Raw genomic sequence first — 23152 nt, 5'->3', positions numbered from 1 at the left:
AAAAAATACAGTAGCATCTAACTTATCCAACCTTCATGACCACTACAACAACAATAATAATAAACACCTACACAGGCAAAAAAAAAAAAGACTATTGTACCACAATAAAAATATAAACCGCACTCAGCAGAATCAGACATTACAACTAACAACAAACCAAAGACAACAGGGATCTCAAGCAATTATCAATCAACACAAAAATTGAAGAAGGTAACAGACTTCAAATACTACTACTAATGTGAGTATAAAGAAGGTGGAGGTCACAGCATAAATACAACCTAATGTAGACTGACCAACACCACCAGACTAAGCCACAGCAACGCGTGGCCGGGCACAGCTAGTATACTATAAAAGGGTCCCACTGAAAAATCATAACAGCTGTTTCATGTGAGCACCCTCCTGCAGTCTAATGGGTATAGCCCAGAAAAATGATTAATGGCTTTATTGAGAACTAGGCCACTGAGAAATACAATAGTTCTGTAGTTACAATGTAATTTTCCTTTAAGATAGTAACAGTAATTGTTACAATAAAGCCTGTTTAGTTACACAAAACACCACTTTAAAAAGTGAAATTATAAACAGAACTCTCCAGTATAGCCCTGCAAAGTACAGCCATGCTACATTTTCAGTTTTTTAAAAACTTTTCTGCATTTGATTGATTACAAATATTCTCTCTATGAAACTCTAGATCCTCCACTGTGACTCTATGGCCAACATCTTCCAGTCACACTGTGATTTCTAGAGAAATTCTATGGTGGGCTTCCAGTGGAGATTATTATATGAGTCATGCTGGAAGATCTCGAAATTCCTGCGGAGGTGTTCTGCCAGATAAACAATAGCAATTTCTTTATTTAAGGCTTTTGAGTGTCACAAGGATCCTGTGTCGCCAACCTTAGAAAATGTAAAAGTCTGACTGTACTCTCTTTATGAAGCATGTTAGGGGCATATGGGCACAACAATCTTTTTGACAGGGCATACACTACAACGTGCAGGTGAGCAGATGCCAGAGAGAGGAGGCAATTCAGACAAAGATGCATCTGGGCAGGGAGAAGACAGATATATGTTGGCAAAGGAGAAAGTCCTGTTTGCTTCATATACGAGGTGTGATGCCTCATGGGTCTTGTAGTCCCTGTGGCAGATGAGGATGAAAACATGGGGTTTTCTCCGGATCAACAACAGCCGGAATCCTTCCAGATGCCTGATGTTGATGTTCTTGCCCAAAAGCCAATTAACACAGACCTTGAGCAGCTCTCACCTCCCTTTGCTAGGAGACAGTCCTTTGCTGCAGACAGGGGAATGAAAGAGCGGGTTCGCAGGAGCGTAAGAATTGCAGCCAAACAAGACACTGATTAGCCATGTTTCCCCTGGGAAAATCCAGGGAGTCTCACATCTGGACAGTTGGGTTTCGTTTCTTGTTCTCTAGGGAAAGAGAACGCTGGACACCTGTTTGGCGGGAAAACGAGACCCAGTTAAAGGTGCCTGGCACGGTTGATTCTGTGCGGAGACAACAGACCAGCTTCAGGAGTGAAATCGTGTTCCAGCCTTGTGTGGACTTCGCAAAGTCCGCAAATCCAGTTCCCTTGCCTTGCTTATTCAAGTGTTCAAGAATTGCCTTGCCTCGTTCTTAGTCACGGACCTTGTTCTTAGAATCAAGTCTTTGTTTCCAGCCTCGTTGTGGATTTACCTTGGACCTTGAAAAAACCCTGGACAATTCCCCACACTATTGCTTGGCAATAGTGTGTGTTTCGGTTATTTGGATTTTATCTTTGGACTCTAATATCATTTACTGGACAAACTATTTCTGGACTATATTTGACCTCATTTGAAAGGTCTGCTTCTGGACTATATTTTCTACTTGCTTTTATTATTCTTATATATTTCCTTAATAAAGATATTAGTTTATTGGCCTCCGTGTATGGTTCTTGGTGCTCTGCTGCCTTGAGCGTGACACGAGGAGACTGCAGCCCAATGCATTTGACTCAAAGGCACCATCAAAGCACTCCCAGATTTGCCTATTATCACCAGAAGTGTTTAATTAAAGACTGGCCCTTAGTCAGAAAGCAAGTCAAGTCCATGATTCAAGAGCTCCCAGTGCCTTGCCAGCACATGTTAATTCATATTTGAAGCTTATTTTGGGCACCATGCCATGCCACACTTAGAATCTCTAAAGAGCCTGGCATTCATCTCACATAGCTTTATCTTGAAGCATTCTTTGTGAATGTTTAAGAAAATAAATTGTTAGATAAAGATGCTTGACTTTAATCCATGAAGCCAGAGCTGTTAGATTGGACCCTTTTGAAGTCCCGATACTTAAGTAAAATATTAGCCAAATGCATTATTTAAACTTCAGGTTCAAAGCAAATGTGCAGCTAAAACAATAGAAAGAGAAACACTCTCCTCTGTTTATAGCTAGCTGCTGAAGTATTCAAAGAAAAGCCCAAAGGCACCGGCTCCTCTCATTCCAAAATTGAATTTACAATCCAAGGATTGTAAGTGTAGTCACCCCGAATTAGTAACTTTGCAACCACATTTTCTAACAGGTCTTCTTGACACATTCCTGGCTTGACCCGTGTGTTTATTCTCTGTGGCTGAAAATGCTGTCATCATCTCAATTTCAGATTTTCCCACCTTCCTCCCTGTCTGCCCCTCCTTGGGAATGTTGAGCATTACAGGACTTGCTTTATAGCCCGATACACATCTGGGATGCGTACTTTTCTTAAAACCACATTCTTCACATGTTTTACCTCTCTTAACCTCTTTTAAAGATTGAGCTGTCATCCTAAAAACATGGCATATATTCATTTTTCAACCTCCTCCATGTCTCCATAAAACCTATACTGTGGTATAACCCTGGCACAAATACTACAGGTATTAATAATTCACTCCTGCTTCTGTCCTCTCCCACACACACATACCTATACACCTACACATTAAAAAATAGTGTTTATACATATATTGCTTTCCTCTCATGCTATTACTATTTGTAAAATAAACTGCTACAAATAGATTTTTTGGCACAGGGACAGATCAACCTCATTCTGACTAGAGTAAACTCACTGACTCCATAGTAATTTGGCAATTCAAGGCTTATGCAAACCCCACTGATTCACTGGACCTACCTTATTTGGGCTAACAATCGGGCTTAAGATTTCAGATACAGCTGTTTGTACCCACAAACCATTTGTTCATTTATGATCATTTTGCCTGCTTCTTAATCCATTTTACACATGATTGTGAGGATTACTCCATGTGATGGTGTATAACCTTCCTGCTGCTTGAGCAGCTTGAAAATATGCATTCTAGTGAAGATAAAGAAATTTCACTCTGGAAACCAGGAAATTTCTTGAAAACTGCAAGTAATGCCCTGAATCATTCAAATATTATGTATTAGTCTTTCATCCAATGAGGAAAGCAAATATATATGACTCTTCTCTAGCCATCAATCTTATTTTCACCACAGCCCTGTGAGGACAGCTATGGTTGAGGGTGAGAAAGTCCAACACTTCATGGTTCGGGGAAAAGGGGCATATGCATATCTTCTTATCTGCAATCAATCCCTACTCCTTGTTTTAAAAGACATGTCAACATACATTTTCTAAGGACCCTTTAAGCTGTAAGCAGTAGCCCTCAGGAAGCTAACCTATAACCCATTATATTACTTAAGGAGGCCTGCAACCACCCTGTTCTTGTAACAAAAGATCTCATTGGAGCAGTCAAAAATGCAGCCAACACTTTCTTTGTGGAAGTGAGGCAGCATTGGTATTCTTATGTTACTAGAAGAGTATGGTCAAAAGGTCACCATAAAGAGATGAGTAACAAAAGAACTATTCTTAAAATATATGCACATTCTGAAAAGGCCATACATACATGATCCCCTAGTTATAACAATATTTAAGTTCATCCCAAACCATAAGTTTAAGGGATAAGTTGACAAAGATGATAAAACAGGGCTAACCTCATCCCTAACCTATTGCAGTGTCCCATCCTACAAACTCAGATGAAGCAAACAATGTACTAGATCAGGGTGGCAAAAACACCAGGTATGGTTAGGATGGGCATTTCACAAAGAAAAAGCCTTCAATGTGTTTGTTTCCTAGCACAGTGGTTATCAATCAATGAAGCAAAGTAGCTGAAGTGATATATAAATGTTTCAATCACAGCAAGATAATTATGCTCAATACAGGTTGAGCATCCATTATCCAGAAATTGTCCACATAGGTGGCTGAAAAGACACCCCTTTATTTTCTGATGGTTCAATGTACAGCACTTTTTCATTCCTGGAATTATGAAAACTATTGTAAAAAATTATATTTGAGTTATGTATATAAATATTATATAAATGAATTTCATGTTTAGACTTGAGTCTCCAGGATGTCTCATTATATGCACATACTCCAATACAGATATTTCAATATCTTAAAAATATCCAAAATTCAAAACTCTTCCAATATTACAGGATATTCAACCTGTAATATCATGGCAGTTTGTCTTTGTACTCTTTGCCCATAGTTAATTATGGTGCCGCAGTGGGAGTGTAAAATAGCTGTGGGTGCGTGTCATAGTGGCAAAAGGGGTAGCATAGGAAGATATCTCTGTCATGAGAGAAAGCTGTCCTGTTTCTCTACAAACTCTCTCACCAAGAGTTTTCTCAGACTATGTGTTTCACAATTGACCATAACAATACACCTTGTGTTCAACAGTATCATTACAAATTTCATTATTACTGGAATTAGTATACTATGTGTTTGTATTCACTTAGCTATGTTACTGCAAGCTTTATGTCCTTCAAACTGACGGTAAATGATAAATATAATAGCAGAGCCTCCTAAAACATATAAATGTCTTTCTTGGAGAAAGTGTCCCTTTTTTCTACAAAAATGAAACCCAGGTTATTTAACGGGATTTGATAAGACCTACATTGGTGGGACTTAAAAAATGAGTAACTGAGAACTACTACAACTCATTGCACTTTAGCAAAATAAAACAAAATCCACTAGGAACATATTCAACTGGTGCACATGAAAAAGCCAAGAGGTGGAGAGGGTCTTTTTCTCCTTTACGAGATAGTTACTGTCTCTTCTTCCAGTGCATATAACAACATTTCAATATGTACTGGCATAGGATATATACCAAGCTTAAGGTATATCCAGATTGTTATCTTTGACAGAAAATAGTTTACTAACTACCCAACTATTGCAACATCTTATCTGCATTCCATTTCTGGCGTTACATGCCTGCAATCTGCTTCCAAACAGAGCCAAATACAGCATAAACCAAGAGAAACTGTCATGTGGAAAGCAATGGCCACATTATGTTCATTTCCTATAAATGTTGACTGACTGAAGCACCTTGGCATTTTTGTACTATGGACAGTGTATTTTTCCACTTGCAAATGTCTGGCCAAGCCAAAATACCTAGATGACGAAGAACTCTCTCTCCGCAGGGTATTAAGGTGAAACAAAGATGGTGCCAGACAGACAGCAATGTTGGCTGGAGTCATCTGGTTTTCTTCCACAAATGCTACTACATCCCTGAGAAAGTATAGCAGAATTTGTAAAGCTTCACGGTTTTCATCTGGAAGCAGAAGAATAGCAGCTTGGACAGCACAAAATTGCTGATCTTTTGGCAGATCTAGAAAGGGAAGGGAGCAAGAGAAAATAAACGGCATGACATGAGATGTGCCAGAATTTATGTTTGAGAGGCCCATATTTACTTTGTTTATTTTTAACACTGTATGGTACAGATTTGAAAAAAGAGCCTCATGTTAAACACTTGTCTAATAAAGTGAACAAAATGGCAACTTCTTTTCAAAACTAAAAAATAAGCTAAATGGTTTTAAAGAAAGATCATGAGATCTATACTCTTTCTATTGAGTTATGGCTCTGAAGTAGATTAAAGTCATAATTAAACAACATTAGGTACATATAAATGAAAAAAAGAAATGTTCACTTTATAAAATGAATGTCTAAAATGGATGAAACAAAGCTGAATTCATAATTACATACACTGATAGATGTGAAGAAAGGATTCACAAAGTTTGCTTGTGAATATAGGTTCTGGAAGATCTCGGAAATATTGCTTCACCATGTCCGCCACGTCAAAAGCTGATTGCCCCTCATACGTGATGCTGCTTGGGTCATTTTCATTCATCTCCCTTAAATAAAGTATCCTTGATTTGACACCCGATTTTCTAAAAAGGCCAACCTATGAAGAACATCATAAAAAAATAAAAACCAAATCCAAGGGGAAATACCCACAGACTGCAGAACTTTTATGTGGCAATATATCGTAAGGGTATTTGGCATATACCATTGTGTATCATCACTGTGGGGAAGTAACAGGAGATAGAAAAAAAATTTGTTTGGAAAAAAAAATAATGGTGGAAAATGGATTTTGAGTATCCCCTCATAAATGTATATGCAATTACATCTGTAGAACTGTACACAGAACATTGATATTCAAAGTTGATTCTTATGCATTCAAACACATTCGAGGCACTAATGTCTTATAACTAAACAAGACTTCTGAGGAACTAACAGCTTACACTGTGAAACATGGGGTTAGGTTAAGTAACAACATACTACAAGGTGTTTGAACTGTGGTGACAGCTTATTACATGGAAATTACTGCCTGACACTGAACTTATTCTTAGGTTGTACTAGCACCAATACGTCTGATTTGTTTTCATTCTTCTTTTGCTCCTTTATCAAATTTTGATATTACCACCACTTAAGCATATCTGCCATATAAGATAGCAGACTGTTTCTGCCACATGAAACAATTAAATTGCATTCCTGACACAGCCTTAAACATACCAAAACATGCATAAATGAGTATTTGGGTGATAAAATCTTTTGAAAGCATTTTAAAGGACTCAAGTAACAAACAGGTGGGGGAACCACAAAGAGGGATAACACCATTTTCCCAGCCTAAATCTTAGAATGATTTATTTCCATTTTTACACATACCAACTTTACATGAAAAATTAGAGCACTGAACTGCCTGCTCTGTATCATGTAAAAGTGAGGTAGTCATGATGGAACCTCAAGCATGATTTCCCATTTTTCATACTGGTACCTGGTCAAGAAAATTGCCTCTTAGATAGTCCATGGCTTGAAGTATGCTCCTTGGAAGTGGATGGCCTGCTCTCTGGACATTTAGCAGTAATGGTACTCCAAATATATTTTTGTCCGTATAATCAGGAACTTTTATTTTCCTAATAAATTTCGGAACAGTCCTGAAAATAAAGAAGTTTATTACATTAGTAGTGTTGTGTTCTGGGTAACTTAAAGTGAATTTATGGGATCTTACATGCTGAAATAATATAATGGAATAACCAGGGCCTGAGAAAGTTACTGTTTAGACTACATATCCTCAAATCCCAAGCCAGCACAACCGTATCAGGAGATCTACTCAAATATATAAAGATTCTTAAATGGTTTCAGAAAGCTGATTAGCAATATTTAGGAGAACTTTTTTGTTATGAGCTTTTATAACAGGGGGTCTTAATTTGTGTCACAGTTCACATAGTCTGATTTAAGCACTTGGAACTCTTTGCAATTATATGTTATCCAGTAATGATTCTAACTACAGTAATTTCAAAATAGTGATGAGCACAAATGATACTTCAAGATACCAGCAACAACTGTAATATGGCATGGAAACATGTATTGGTAACAAAGTCACAGGTATAGTCAGCCCTCTATATCCGCAGATTTTGTATCCACAGATTTGACCATTCATGGCTTGAGAATATCTCCCCTCCCCCCCACACAAAAAATCCAAAATCAAGCTTTGCTTTAGCCATGTTATATAAGTGACATCATTTCAATATGGCCTTGTATATAACAGGACTTGAACACCCATGAATTTTGGTATCCATGCGGGATCCTGGATCCAAATCCCAGTTAACAAGGGTCCACTCCATCGCTGGTACTACTCTGGTTTCTTTTCTACATTCACAATGGAAGAGAATTCTAAATTCCAGTTAGAATAATTACTGAAAATAAAAATGTAAACCAAAATCCTATACTATAGACCAGGGGTCCCCAAACTAAGGCCCAGGGGCCGGATGCAGCCCTCCAAGGTCCTTTACCTGGCCCCCACCCTCAGTTTTATAATATAATATGTTTATATCAGTTTCAATAATATAATATATTGTAGGTAAAGGTAAAGGTTTTCCCCTGACGTTAAGTCCAGTCGTGACCAACTCTGCGGGTTGGTGCTCATCTCCATTTCTAAGCTGAAGAGCTGCTGTTGTCCGTAGACACCTCCAAGGTCATGTGGCTGGCATGACTGCATGGAGAGCTGTTACCTTCCCACCAGAGCGGTACCTATTGATCTACTCACATTTGCATGTTTTCAAACTGCTAGGTTCGAAATATATTGTATATACATATAATATTGATAAAAATATTATAATGTTATACAATATAATACTAATAATAATACCATATAATAATATTAATTATATGTTATATATTACATATAATATTACATTATAGTGGTGTAGTTCAATATGGTAATATATAATGCTAATATTGCGCTATGCTAATATAATATAATATATTGTATGTACATACAGCTGCTCTGAGTCCCCTTCGGGATAAGAAGGGTGGGATAGAAATGTAGTAAATAAATAAATAAATAAATTTAGACTTAGGCTCGCCCAAAGTCTGAAATGACTTGAAGGCACACAACAACAACAATCCTAATTAACTTGACTATCTCATTGGCCAGTAGCAGGCCCACACTTTCCATTGAAATCCTGATAGGTTTATGTTGGTTAAAATTGTTTTCATTTTTAAATATTGCATTGTTCTTTCATTGTTGTTGTTTTGCACTACAAATTAGACATATGCAGTGTGCATAGGAATTTTTTCGTATTTTTTTCAAATGATAATTCGGCCCCTCAACAGTCTAAAGGATTGTGGACCGGCCCTCTGCTTTAAAAGTTTGAGAACCCCTGCTATAGACAGTTATGAATGTTACCATGTATTGTCTTCCTGACCCTATTTCCCAAGCTTTCCTTAATAGCCAACAGTTCCATCAAGCAGGAGAGGTATATTCTGTTGGCAATTGAAGTAGAGCAGGATGGTATTTCCAACTCACTCCCAGCAGCAACCATTAGTGTGATACAACATGTGAGTGTGGAGAAGAGCAAACCACAGACCACCTACGCAGCCTGAGCCCTGCTGTATGCACAATGGAGGACCTTCTTATAGCAACACCAGAGGCACTCCAAGTGGTCAGCTACTGGTCAAAGGATACTTAGTATAATGCCAAGTTTTTAACTTTGTGTTTTTAAATACATTACAACTGTACCCTCGATTAGCTTCTGACACGATAAATATATAAATAATAAATAAATAAATAAGTGTGATAGAGCCTTCAAAGGAAGAGCACCCCTCTTGAACACATCTGGCCAAGATAATGTCATGAAAAGTTCATCTTAGGGTTTCACATGTCAAAGGCAATTTGAAGACACAAAGCAACATGCCAGAAATGTGTATAGTTCATTTAACTTACCAGTTCCATCCTTGTTTGCTGGAAGGAGAGTATTTATCCATTAAAGAAGTTAACTTTAACAACGCAAGTTTCTGCATTCGACTGAGGTGGACTGCAGATTGGTAGTCAATTTGAAGAGAAAGACTTTCCAGGTCTGTGTTATCCCCAGCTGACCAGTGTCTTTTGCCATGGCTGTAGAACAAAAATGTATATAAATCCTTTCAGTATGAATACTATTTTCAGCATCCAGGCCCTTTTCTAGAATCACACAGCTATCCCAAAATAGTCATTTATTTTACAAGGTCTTATAAGAGATTACACTGTGCAAGTTTAGTCATTTTTTACTACAATTGCCTAATCTACCATGCTAATAAGTGGGTTTTGGGAGATATGGTCTTCTCTGAATACTAAGGCATGTTACATTGAGTTTAATCACAACCAGTAAATCATTAATTTAATCCCATATATACTGAGCAGGTTTGAATAATACTTATTAAAGCCCCCATCACCTTTTAGACAAAACCATTCCAGCCACATTTCATTTTTTACAGTCTTTTCATTTTAACCAATAATCAGCTGACCTGAGGGAATATGCTGACGTTGGTCTTGCTCCTGAGTCCATGACATATGCCAGGTCCAGGAGGCTGTGTTCATCAATAGGTTTGCAATCGTCACTCTCAGTAATTGGAAATCCTGCCATTTTTTTCTCTGAATGTACTTTAATCTCAAGACGGATCTCCTTAGGGGATGATGGGCAAGGAGAGGTGGACTGGTTGGAGTGACTGGCAGAATCAGAGTCTCCCTCGTCAGATAACTTCTCTGTCCATTGACTAACCAACTTCCTCAGCCCATTCACATGTTCCATAACATTGTCCAGTTCTGCGAAAACATCATCATCACCTATCTCTGGTGCATTCATTTTGTGGTGATGAATGTTAGGCACATTGTCATATATGCTCAGTCTGTTATCCATCAATGAAAGAGAGCCAGGTGGAGTTTCAGAGTCCTGAGAACTACGGTGAACCCTGTTTCTTCGGCATCCATGAAAACTCCCAGTTCTCCAGTTCACCGAAGTGTTGTCTACGGGTGACAAGAGGCTGTAGGTAAGCGCTTTGGGAAAAGTCCCTGGCTTATGGCCTTGTGGCACTTGAAATACTTTGTTCTTCTCCACATGATTTTCATTTTTCAAGTTATGCTGAGAAATATTACTCCACAAAGAAATTTTCCCAGAGTCCAAGTCTTCTGCATATATTCCTCCTCTTTTGCTGTGTCTCCTCATTTTGATTACAGGACTTGGGGTACTCATTGTGCTACTATTTTCAGACTGGCTGCTGCTGGTGCTGCTACAAGTCTGTGGGGAATCAGAAGTGTGACTCACCTGACTCACCGACACATTTGAAATACTTATGCAGTTGAGGTTACTCAACTTTTCTTCATTTAGTCCCTCTATCAGAACAGGCTCGCTAATAATGGGTATGGTCTTTGAATGTGTTTGGCTCTTCAGATTGCCACTTCTCAGGCGTAACTTCTCCATTTTCTTTAAGAAACTCCTTCCCTTTTTATGGGATGGTTTCTCCAAGAGCTTGTCCTCACTAATTATATTCAAAGTTTCACAAGGAGAAGAAGAGCAACTGAAGGTGGAGTCAGGTGATGCCAATTTATTTGAAGAACATCTTGAGGAGCTCCTGCTTGTCTCAGCATCCTCACCGGGTTTTGGAAAGCTGATTAAATCACTATCTCCACTGCTGGAACTGTGGACAGAGGACCCATCATTTCGCTCTCCATGGTCAGAAAAGATTATATCCCCACTACCAGAACTGTTGAGTCTCAAATTGTCAGGAACTGGTGCCAATGACCCTTCTGAGCTCCCTAGGCGAGACCATCTCTGAGTATGTTTTTCATAAGTCCATTTGTTACTTATTGCACAAGGCTCGTCCTCTTCAGATTCATCACTCTTAAAACAAAGAAAGATGTTTGCAAATATTAGGCAATTTAAAAAAACCAAAGCATGAAGTTTTATTTGAATCCCAGCAAGTCTAATTGATTTCAGTGGGAAGAATGGCTAATTTCTAGTACATTTTATTTTGGATTGGCAAGACTGAGATACTGTATTTTGACAGACACACAGTCTATCCAATGTATCTCTAGAAGATAGCAAAACATTTGTTAACCACAGCTCAGGTGCATTCCATTAATTTAAATGGCTACTCTAGGCAGGACCAATGTTGGATTCAGACCATGTATTTTTGAAACCATGCAACCTAATATTTTGAACATTCTACTTTGCAGATTGAAGGCTTATTGCCAACAGATTCTACAATGAAAGGAGGAGCTTTGATCAATCAACTGTTTCCTGGTACATTCAATTACTAAATCTCAATTAAATCTTTTAAAATTTCTATTAAAAACCTTCCTGTTTTCCAGAGCTTGTGGAATTTTAGTTTAATATTGTTTTATAATCTTTATATTTTGACTACATGTTATTGTCAGTAGCTCCATATTATAGAGTACGTCTTTGGTAAGACTGACCATTGTTGACTGTTTACTTGTAAAGCACCATGCACATTGAGAGTACTATATAATGACAATGATCTATTTATTGATGTTACTATTATTAATATTATCCTAATTTAAATATTTGATTTCTTTCTAAAGTTAGCTCGACCCCTTTAAGTTTAAACTTGTTCAATTAGCATAGAAAAATAATGAAATCAAAACCAATACTTTAGAGTTCAACTCTAAGGGTGGGTCTTTATGTTACTGCACAGGTCCAAGTGAAATCTCTTCTTTCTCTATACTACTTTCAGACCTCTGGCATTGGAAAATGGAGAGCAGTGGTAGAACAAGAACAGTAGTTCTTCCAAACAGCTGGAGTAATGTAAGAATGAGCCCATTCTGCATATCAGCAAACCAAAACCTAAATTTGATCTCTCTAAACTGGAGGTAAGGGGATGTCATTCTGCAACTCTTCCCCTGCCTAAAACCAGACAGATGTTCTGAATATAAAAAGGCAAGAAGCTGATATGAAAAATCTTGCTTAACTTCTCTCTAATTAGCTAGCTTTAAGTAAGTATTCAAAAATATGGCTGCCTGGATACAGTCTGAAATGACAGAAGAACTTTCTTGACTCAGGATTCTACCAATTATTTTTGTCTTTGCCTCAAGTCAGTACACAAATAATATTTACAAAGCAGAATGATAATGTCCATATTTTCTTCAAATGTGGAAGAGCTTCCTCAGACGAAGAAACTACAACAATTTTTAACTGAAGAAATAACAAGATGATTAAATAGATACTGTAAGAAATTTCAAGCAATCAGTCTTGTATACAAACATATTTCATTTAAACAACCATCACCGCTGCTATATTAAGTATAGTGATTGTATCATTTGAAAACATACCCGCTTTCTTGGTCGATTTATTTCCACTTTCATTGCTGCATACTTATTCAATGTATTTAATCGTCTGGAGAGAAAAGGAGAGATACTTTGAGACATATAAACTAAATTACTTATAATCTGACAATCTATGACAGTCATTCCACTTAATTCCTCACATTATTTGCTTTCCTTCACTCTCACAATACATGCACACAGACAAAATAGTTTTATTTGTCCTTTGTTGCATTTGTTGCCTAGTTATCTGTGATTCTTCCCCTCTCTTCTCCTGGCTCCACAGCCCCAGTGTAACTTCACCTTCTATTTCAGAAGGTCCCTTAATTTTCTGGATTTTCAAAAAACACAGGGGAGGACTGGTGAAGATTGCCTCCTTTTCTGTTCAGTCAGTAGAAAATGCTCCACTGGATCAAAAGACTCCCACAGACAGAAAGATATCTTTTCTATCTGGGAGGGTTGCTTGTTGGATCCATTCCAATAAGCAGCCTGCATATCTGTCCTGACAAATTAGTAAGCTTGCCGATGCCCTGCCTTTTTCTTCTGTGTAGTAAATCAGGCAAAGTGTCAAGACACTAGAGACTGAATCATGTCTAAAAGATGTTTGATTTTCGATTACTGCTAAACCTCAGGTCCCTGGAAACCTGAGATGAGCACTCAGCAATCTATTATCCTTAACTGTTTAGCTAAAGTTGTTCAAAGCTCTCAATATCAGGGTTTTTTTTCCTTCAAATTCTGGTCAGACTTTTTAAAAGGACACCTCTTTTATATGGAGTAGCTATTAATATATTGTACAACACCTTGCTCACAGTTTCAACGCCTATAGTTTCACACACTCAGAAGTGTTTGTGAGCATCTCTAGGTCTTTCAGTGTTATCCTATGTTATGTTTCCACTTCAAATTGGTCAAAATATAGGGTTCCTTATTATTCATGGTTTCAGATATTCAGAGGTGGTGGGGATGTTGTCATACAGGTACAGGGATCGTACTTTATATATATAATGAAGGCCTAAAAAGTGTTTTGTCAGTTTGCACTTAGCTTTTAAGAAATATCTTCAGGAATTAAAGAACTTTGAACAACATTGTTGTATAATTTGTATGCAATTAAGCAATTACTCTGGCACACCCCTGGGAAGGGGGTGGGTGGGAGTTGCACAATATTGTGAGAGCTACTAATGACTTAAAACTGAAATTGTAACATACATCTTTATTATCACAGCTGCTCTGGCAAGATGTCAGTATCTCTTTTGTGCCTGCAGCATCTTACCAAGGAACTTCTAAGAAGAATGCTAATCCCGATTATGCATATTATGCATATGTTATTAATTGAAACATGACCTCTAATACATACAGCGATACACTCTGGCCATCAGGAGGCCAACATAAAAGTTGATAAGCAGTTAAGAGAAAAATATTTCCTATCAAAATAGGAAGATATGCATTATTTAAATGCATTAATTTTAAAGGTCACTTTACAGGTCAGGGCATGTGCCCAGTTTAGTAAAAAAAAAAACCTAACAAATAAAATATTGTGCTATGAATAAAATATAATTATCAATACAGTATAAACATTACGTAAACCCAAATCTTGTCCCATTTTAAAACTTAATAATTGCCCCATCTACACTAGACCAAACTGGTCTCAAAGTGTTTATACACGGCCCTATTGCAGAACATCCTCTTAGCAGACATATATCCTTGTGTTCTTAGGTATATTGTACATTCTTAAGCATATTGTGCATTAAAGGCTCTAGGTTAAATACAGTACATGATATTGTGACTAGGATTTGGCAGAAAGCCCGTGCAGATATTGGATTGCAGCTACAATGTTCTTCTGGTAAGGTGTCATTTTCTACACCAGTAGCCAAGAAGTGGTACATTTTGGTTACAGGGTTTGTAGACACAAATAATGTGTGCTAGCTTCAAAGAAGAAATGGGAAAAACAATGACCTTGACATTACGTTTTTAAAAAACACCCATGCACTACAATGCTGCAACCTCAAGCTTCAAATGAAATACTGAATCTATCAAAATCCCAAGGTTAGTTTTCAAACCATTAAACATGTCAATCTATCATAAAATATTGTACATATAAATAAATCTCAGCACATACATCTGGTTTCACAACTGGATTTCTTCTTCACTGTCAGTTTTCAGACCAGTATGTTAATAAGTGGCTGAAGATTAATTCCGTGCACGCTGAAAATATACATGTAATGGAACTACAGCAATTCTCGTCAATTTAATGGCAACTCCAAGGAGACCTGATCAAATCTCAGGAATAGTTCTAGTCAAAAGCAGTCATAAACACATAGTATCTTTTATTAAAAGATGTCGCTACAACCATGGAGTGTCATCAGCATAGGTATGACTTCAAACAGAGGTTGGATGGTCATCTGTTGGGAGTGATTTGATTTTATATTCCTCCATGGCAGGGCAGCTGGACTTTGTGGTCTCTTTGTGGATTCTATGATTCTCTGACTCCCAATGAAATGTTGAGCGAATGTGACTTGCCCAAGGTCACCCAGTGAGTTTCCATGGCTAGGGTTTGGATACTGGTCCACTGAGTAGTAGTCCCATGCACTTCACCATGCTGGCTCCCAAGCATGACTTGTGTCATCATAAATAAAGGACATATTTTCATTCAATGCTTCCCTTAACCAAAACTTCATAGTCTGAATGGTAGACAATCAGAAAATCATAGAAAGGTTTACCTGTACAAGGATTCTATTTCATCTTTATCTAAAAATTCATGATCTTTTCTCACAGAGTTGATATCAACAGGAAACTGCATATCTGAAATAACAAGTTCCCAACAGACTTCAGTTTCTGAAATAAGGTATTAGGTAATTTCTAAAGACCAAGGCAATGTACTGCTTAAGCTAATTAATATAAGCCTCCAAAATAATCTAATTCTAGGAAGAAATCAGAGATTTATGCATCAGCATACAAAGGGAAAGATCATTAATGAAAGAACTTGGGATTCAGAGGCCTCAATAAAGGAAACACACGTTGACGAATAAAACCTCACCCTTCACCTAGAGATGTTGTAAGCAAGTGGCATGAAGTTCAAATGGTGCTGAAGCTGTTCATGCAAAGAGAGACAAAGATGTCTGGAAGCAGCAGACAAAGATTTTTCAGTCATCCGTGAGACCTCACAAGCACAGCTAAGTGCCATATTAGATGCCCACATATATGAGAAGAATATGTGGGATGTGGATGAGAAACCTCTTTTTCTTCTTTAAGCAATGAATTCAAGGTGAGACCTGCACAAATTGGCAACACAGAGGTGTTTGTCCTGTTTTCCAGACAGATGTTCATACTGGATGATTCATTTATGACACAGTGTTGTCTCCTACCCACCTAACACAAGTATAAATTAACAATAGTCTTTCAGCCATCATAATAAAACATTGGGGTGGGAGGTGGTGGGGAAACTGTTCTTTCTAAACACTGTAATTCTACATCACATGGGCCAGTGACCCACAGAGATAGGGTCACCTCTCTTCTCCACTGCAGCATCAAGGTATCTCTGAAGGGATGGGGAGCCCATTTCCAGTTTTGGAGAAGGCTAGGGGCAGGGGGAAGGAAGTCTCGCCAGAGCACCCACAGAATCCATCCATAGAAAACAACAGTTTACACCCCAAAGAGGGAGGAGAGATACTGTCAATTTACTTGAAGCCAGTATTGGAACCAGATACATTACCAATAGTACAGAAGCTACTTTTTATCCATAATTTTTTCTGCTTATTACCATTTTCAACACTCCTATCCTAATTTAACATACAACTGTACATTCAAGTGCCTCCTTTCTCTTTTAATGCTTTAAGGTAAAGGTTTTCCCCAGACATTACTCAGCATTACTCTACTCTGGGGGTTGGTACTCATCTCCATTTCTAAGCCAAAGAGCCAGCGTTATCCATAGACACATTCAAGGTCATGTGGCAGCCATGACTGCCTGAAGCACCATTACCTTCCCGCCGGAGCAGTACCTATTGATCTACTCACATTTGCATGTTTTCAAACTGCTAGGTTGGCAGAAGCTGCAGCTAACAGCAGAAGTTCACCTTAATTGATTATTAATTAATTAATTAATGCCTTACTGCATGCAAGTAAACTTGAACAATTTGTTGTTATGCGTCTTCAAGTCAACCTTTATTTATGGCAACCTTATCCTATGGTTTTCTTTGCAGTAAGTTTTTAGAGGTTTGCAATTTCCCTTCTTTGAAGCTCAGAGAGTGACTTGCCCACGATCACCTGTGGGTTTTCGTAGCTGAACAAGGATTCCCGGACTGATTTACGGCTACAGCATGAGGATTTTGGAGGAATGGATTTTAATCATATGTTTTATATTTTTATATTGTTTTAATTGTTTTATTGGATTTTTATTGCTGTTTTAATTTAATGTGTAGGCATCGAATTGTTGCCAATTTTGTACACCGCCCTGAGTCCCTTCAGGTGAGAAGGGCGGGATATAAATGTTGGAAATAAATAAATAAATAAATTCCAACCATAGTCTCTTGAAGTCCTAGCCCAATACTCTTTTCACTATATCATGCTATCACATTGAGAGATCATCTGTGCAGAATCAACTGTCTGCATTACACTTACAACAAATCAAAGGGACTACTTTTTGAACATTTTTCAGTGATAATTATATCTCAGAACAAAATGCAGTACCTTCAAACATCTGAGCATACTGAGGGAATCCAGCAGCCTTCAGCCAGTCACAGGCTTCTTTGGCCTCAATTTCTGAAAAGAAAACAAACAAAAAATTTAAAACTCATAAAGACTTAACATGAAAAATCACCACAGTGGTGGCTTCTTTAATACTACACCATTACAACACTTTGATATTACAGATCCTTGGATGTTTAAATTGAAGCATCACTAGAGATTTCTAGCAGGGAATACTAAATACCACAGGAAACTACAAATACTAAGAATCTTGGATAAGTTACAGTAGACTAGAAAAAGGCAAGTGTTCCTTCCTATCTTCAAACTGAGGAGGGAAAGAGAACTCAAACAATTACCACACAGTCAGCCTACCATCAATACCAGGAAAGATTCTGGAGCAGATCACTAAATAGACAGTCTGTAGTTAGAAGGGATGGTGGTTATCACTAAAATTCTCATTTAGAATTTGCAAAAACAAATGATGCCAGACTAGCCTTCTCTCCCTCTGGGTTGTTGTATGTCTTTCGGGCTGTGTGGCCATGTTCCAGAAGTATTCTCTCCTGACATTTCGCCCACATCTCTCCCACTCTTTGTCTCTCCCTTTTAAAAAAAATAGAGTTGAATATAGACGTTGCATACATTGATTTTAATAAGGCCTTAGACAGAAAAAATGGAATATATAGCAATGGTTTCAAATAATAGTGAAAAGATTCCGCCTAAACATTAGGAAGAATTTCCTGATAAGAGATGTTTAGCAGTGGAGTGTGATAGAGTCTCCTTCTCTGGAGATTTTTAAACAGAGGCTGGATTAGCCATCTGTTGGGAGTGTTTTGATTAGGTCTTCCTCCATGGCAGGGGGTTGGCTTGGATGTCCTGTGGTCTCTTCCAATTCTATGATTCCTTCTACATTAGTAGTAACACATCTGTAACAGCATCAAATTTTCAGTTCCTTATGGATTTTCTGCTCTGGTGCATCTGTTTTACAATATAATATATGATCTTAAAAATAATTGACAAAAATTGAACTGATAAAAACTCATTTGTGAGACAATCCTTTTAAATCTGAGATGTAATAATGCTAACTATATAGTATTCAGATGCATAGTCGAATATCATTGTAAATATTCTACAGTACTGAGGAAGCAGTAATCAACCGCAAAGGTCTTTTGAGTTGCACAGCTTACAATCTATAACTTCTATGTTTAGTTCAGTGAAACAGATGTCAGGAACTAACTAGTCACTTTGTGGTAATTAATAAAAATCCCATGGATCTAATGCTGTTGCATTCCCACAGGAAAAAGAAGAAAACATAACTTTACAGAACTGCAAAAAGTTTACCAGATGCCTTAAAAATGTAAACATGTTTAATATACTTCTGGAAGAGCATAAGGCAGTCAACACAATGCTAAGAACGAGTGCAAGTTGCTGAATTTTCTCTTTTTAAACTGAGATCTTGTGTAGCCCCTTCCATTGGGCTACACAGTAGTTGGAATTGTATTCTTATTCATTTATTCTTTAGCTTGAAACAGAAAAATTCTAAAAGTAGTTTGATGAAATATTCTCAAAAATCACACAAACCCTATATATATATATATATATTCCAAACAAGTGAATTTTTGTTCTCTCTTGACGTTTCTACTTTTGTCCAATTGTCTCATATTAACTTTCCTTTCCTAATCTGGCACTCTCCAAATGTCTTGTATTGCAACTTCCATCATTTCCATCCTACAAGGACACGGCAAAGAAAGGCTTCTTTGCAATATGAATAATATATCAAGAAGCAATAAATCTAATTAGGCAGACTCTAAACTTGCCATCTGATCATTTCTAATGCTCAACACTCACAGGCCGTTGGTGCAAGATCCAAAATGGCAGGATTTCCCCAACATCAGTATAATAATAATAATAACAACAACAACAACAACTTTATTCTTATATCTCACCCCATCTCCCTGAAGGGACTCGGGGCGGCTCACATGGGGACCAAGTCCAGCAATCTATATCTATATTTATATATCTATATCTATATCCATAATAAAAGTGAAAACCCATATGTGTGTATGTGGCATGGGTGTCTGCTCACACAGACAGCCTCCGGCCTCCACAAACAGGCTATAGTTCCCAGTGCTAAGGAGCCACCAGGTCACTCCTTCAACTGACATTGCAGGCTACAGTGAGCACCATGAACATGTAGCCTCAACCCCTGCCAATGTCTTCCCCAAACACTATGGCCCACCACCCAAGGAATGCTTTCGTTTGGAGACCACAGATTTTGTATTTTCCTCCGCCACAGGCAGGCATCCCAGGCTTCTCCATTGCTGTGGAATTTGCATGACCCCGCCTACTGCCCTTCCCTTTCAAATCTGTCTGCATAACAAACACAGCAGAACTGAGCAGCAACTAAATTTACTGGAGGAGTTTGGGGATTGACTCCACATGGTGGAAGTTGTAGTTCACCCTGCATTAAGTCAGAGCACTATGACTCCTGCTGGGGAATTTAGAGGAGTCGTAGTTCACCTACACCCAGAACGCTATAAACCCAAACAATGATGGGTCTGGACCAAACTTGCCATGCATACCTGATATGCCCAGATTTGAATACTGGTGGGTTTTGAGGGAAATTGGCCTGGACATTTGGGAGTAGTAGGTATTGTGATTTATAGTTCACCTGCAATGAATGAGCACTCCGAACCCCACCGATGATGGACCAGGACCAAACTTCGCACACAGAGCCCCCATAACGAACAGAACATATTGGACAAGTTTGGGGGAAAGGGAGTTATAGTTCACCCGCATCCAGAGAAACAGTGACTCCCACCGACAATGGACCAGGACCAAACTTTGCACAGAGAAGCCTCATGACCAACTGAACATACTGCAGGGGTTTATGGGAATGGGCCTTGATTTTGGGAGTTGTAGTTCACCTGAATCCAAAGAGCACTGACCCCAGCCAATGATGGATCTGGACCAAACTTGGCACACAGACTCAACATTGACTGTTGTGGATACTGGCAGATGTTTTGGGACAATTGCCCTGGAAATCTGGGAGTTGTAGTAGTTCACCTCCATCCAGAAAGCACTGCAGCCAGGCGATGATCAGCCAACGACAGATCTGGACCACACTGGTACACAGATCCAAAATGGCCAACTTTGAATACTGGCAGGGTTTGGGGAGGATTGACCCACGATTCTGGAAATTGCAGTTCACCCACTCCAAACTGAGAATCCCTAACAATCAAAGACAAATAATGCCTTTTTCAAATAACACAGGCATCGCCGGGTCCCCAAGCTAGTACACAATAAAATACAATCACACAAATACATTTAAAACATATAAACATAAAATCATAAAACATATAATACAGTAGAGTCTCACTTATCCAACATAAACGGGCCGGGAAAATGTTGGATAAGGGAATATGTTGGATAATAAGGAGGCATTAAGGAAAAGCCTATTAAACATCAAATTAGGTTATGATTTTACAAATGAAGCACCAAAACATCAGGTTAGACAACATATTTGGCAGAAAAAGTAGTTCAATGCGCAGTAATGCTATGTAGTAATTACTGTATTTATGAATTTAGCACCAAAATATCACGATCTATTGAAAACATTGACCACAAAAATGCGTTAGATAATCCAGAACGTTGGATAAGCGAGTGTTGGATAAATGAGACTCTACTGTACATTAAAACATACTCAAGCAATAACTAATAGTCAGGCCCATATTCCACTGGGGCAAGGCAAATGTTGTCTGTGTACAATATCTTATAAACCTCTACTAAATGAACCAGAAGTGCAGTAACTAGGTCTAGGTGGAGGTACGTAGTATGTAGTCCTATAGCCAGAAGCTGAACAATAAGGTTCCTAAAACCTGTCATTATAACAATTTACTGAAATTGGTAGTCTGATACTTCTCTGCAGTTAAAAAATAAAGATGTCTGCCCACTAGGTGGGCACCAAATCTAATAAAATATTGCCCCATTGCCAGTATCAGCATAGTCATTTGCAGCCTTTAATGTTTACCCAATCGATTTTCTAAGCCAATAATCCTGAAGCACAAGACAGGCAAGTTTTTGGGGCACAGTACTTATTCACACTGCAGAATTATAGTGCTATTACTTGACCTTAACTGCCACAGTTCCGGCTCATGGGATCCTGGGATTTAGAGTTTAGAGAGGGGGCTTTGGACTTCTCAGCCTGAGAGCTTCAGTGCCTAACAAAGCTACAAACCCTTGGTTTCCATAGGATAGGAAGAGGTTTGTTTGAAGTAGATCACAATTGTTATATTAGTGCTGTGTGGCTAACCCCACAAATTTACGTGAGACCACAAGTATTGAATTCTGCTAAAAACAGAGATGCGGGAACATTACCAAAGACATAGCTGTACTGATCTGAAATATTATTTACTAGAACCTTAGAAACTAAATGAAAGACTCAAGCAATACAATCTTTCACAAACTTCCTCAGTCCACTTCCTCATATGAACTGAGCTTAATATGTTACAAGGGGATAGGAGATGCTAATGTGCCTCTGAAAAAGTAGACAACATAGTTTTTTCACTCACTACATTGCTACAAGATATCTTTGCAAACACATAAGCCATGTTCATCAGCCAAAAAGCCAAGTAAAGGCAGATTAAGAAAGAGTAGTACAGTCTTCCTGTCATTGATGATGGAATAGAAAAGAATGGCTTTGGGGTAGTATAGAGCCACAGGAACTGCATGTTCGCTCAAAGTTCAGAAAAGATACAAACAAAGCTTCAACAATACCTGAGTAGCAAACAAAATAGCCAATAGCAATACTACACTTTAGAGGTGAAATCATGTCAACTGATACTTGTGCAGCAATCTGCAAGGCCTTTATGGAATAGTCAAAAGCCTATCAAGATTTTAAAAATGGTTTTCTCGTCAAAATCTGGTATTCTCAACATGGCTACTCTTTCTAATTCCTCTCCTCCCTGGAGAAAATGGAAAACTCCATAATAAAAGGGAACCAAAGTCTTCAGCCCAGCCACACAGAATATGACCATATCATTTATAAGGAGCAGAAGAAATCTTGCTCTTCAGCTTTGTATAATTTCCTTGAATTATTCAGACAACAGCCCAAGAAGGAATTTAAAAATAAAAATTGGCTTGACATTCTATTTCAATGCCAAAAAAGAAAGAGAAAGCAATTCTAGGTTCTAGGTTTTTATCCAATTGGTTGGTCCCTCTCCCTGGAAAAGTATTTTTCAGCAGAACACTATCCACAGAAATGGCTCAAGAGGACAGGAGGAACACCACAGGGTAGACCTTGGGGAGACTGCAGTAAAGGATCTCTATGGTTGAGAGCCTGAATGGGAGATGCAACTACAAATCCATGCTATGACCCAACCACACAAAACCTACCTACAAAGCCAAACAGACAAACCATCTGAAAGAGTTCTGTAGTGCTGGTGAACAGGGCCCTGAAGAATGACCTGTTCACCTCCACTTCACAGCCGCAATAGGACAACTGCAGCAAGGAGTCACGCAGGACCCTGTCACTACTCCTTCAGCTGGTGCAGCTGCATGGATTTCAAGGCTGATTTCA

The 23152-nt window shown here is 38.3% G+C and overlaps 1 protein-coding gene across 4 annotated transcripts in view; it reads right to left on the bottom strand.

Annotated features, from left to right (window-relative positions):
- LOC100557661 (rho GTPase-activating protein 7) overlaps positions 1-23152 on the bottom strand; it is a 113689-nt gene that overhangs the window by 9213 nt on the left and 81324 nt on the right. For 3 of the 4 annotated variants that reach the window (XM_008113274.3, XM_003215127.4, XM_008113291.3), the window contains exons 2-9: positions 17581-17652; positions 15615-15696; positions 12910-12973; positions 10089-11461; positions 9529-9699; positions 7078-7237; positions 6006-6204; positions 5415-5631 (exon numbers count right to left, since the gene is read on the bottom strand). In XM_008113274.3, the coding sequence (XP_008111481.2) occupies positions 5415-5631; positions 6006-6204; positions 7078-7237; positions 9529-9699; positions 10089-11461; positions 12910-12973; positions 15615-15696; positions 17581-17652 (2338 nt within the window). The remainder of the gene's footprint in view (positions 1-5414; positions 5632-6005; positions 6205-7077; positions 7238-9528; positions 9700-10088; positions 11462-12909; positions 12974-15614; positions 15697-17580; positions 17653-23152) is intronic. The other variant, XM_008113301.3, reaches the window with a different exon arrangement.

The sequence above is a fragment of the Anolis carolinensis genome, chromosome 2 (genome assembly GCF_035594765.1).
Source record: "Anolis carolinensis isolate JA03-04 chromosome 2, rAnoCar3.1.pri, whole genome shotgun sequence".
NCBI classification, from domain to species: Eukaryota; Metazoa; Chordata; class Lepidosauria; order Squamata; family Dactyloidae; genus Anolis; species Anolis carolinensis.
The sequence above is the reverse complement of the archived record's forward strand: the minus strand, read 5'-3'. Positions and strand labels throughout refer to the sequence as shown.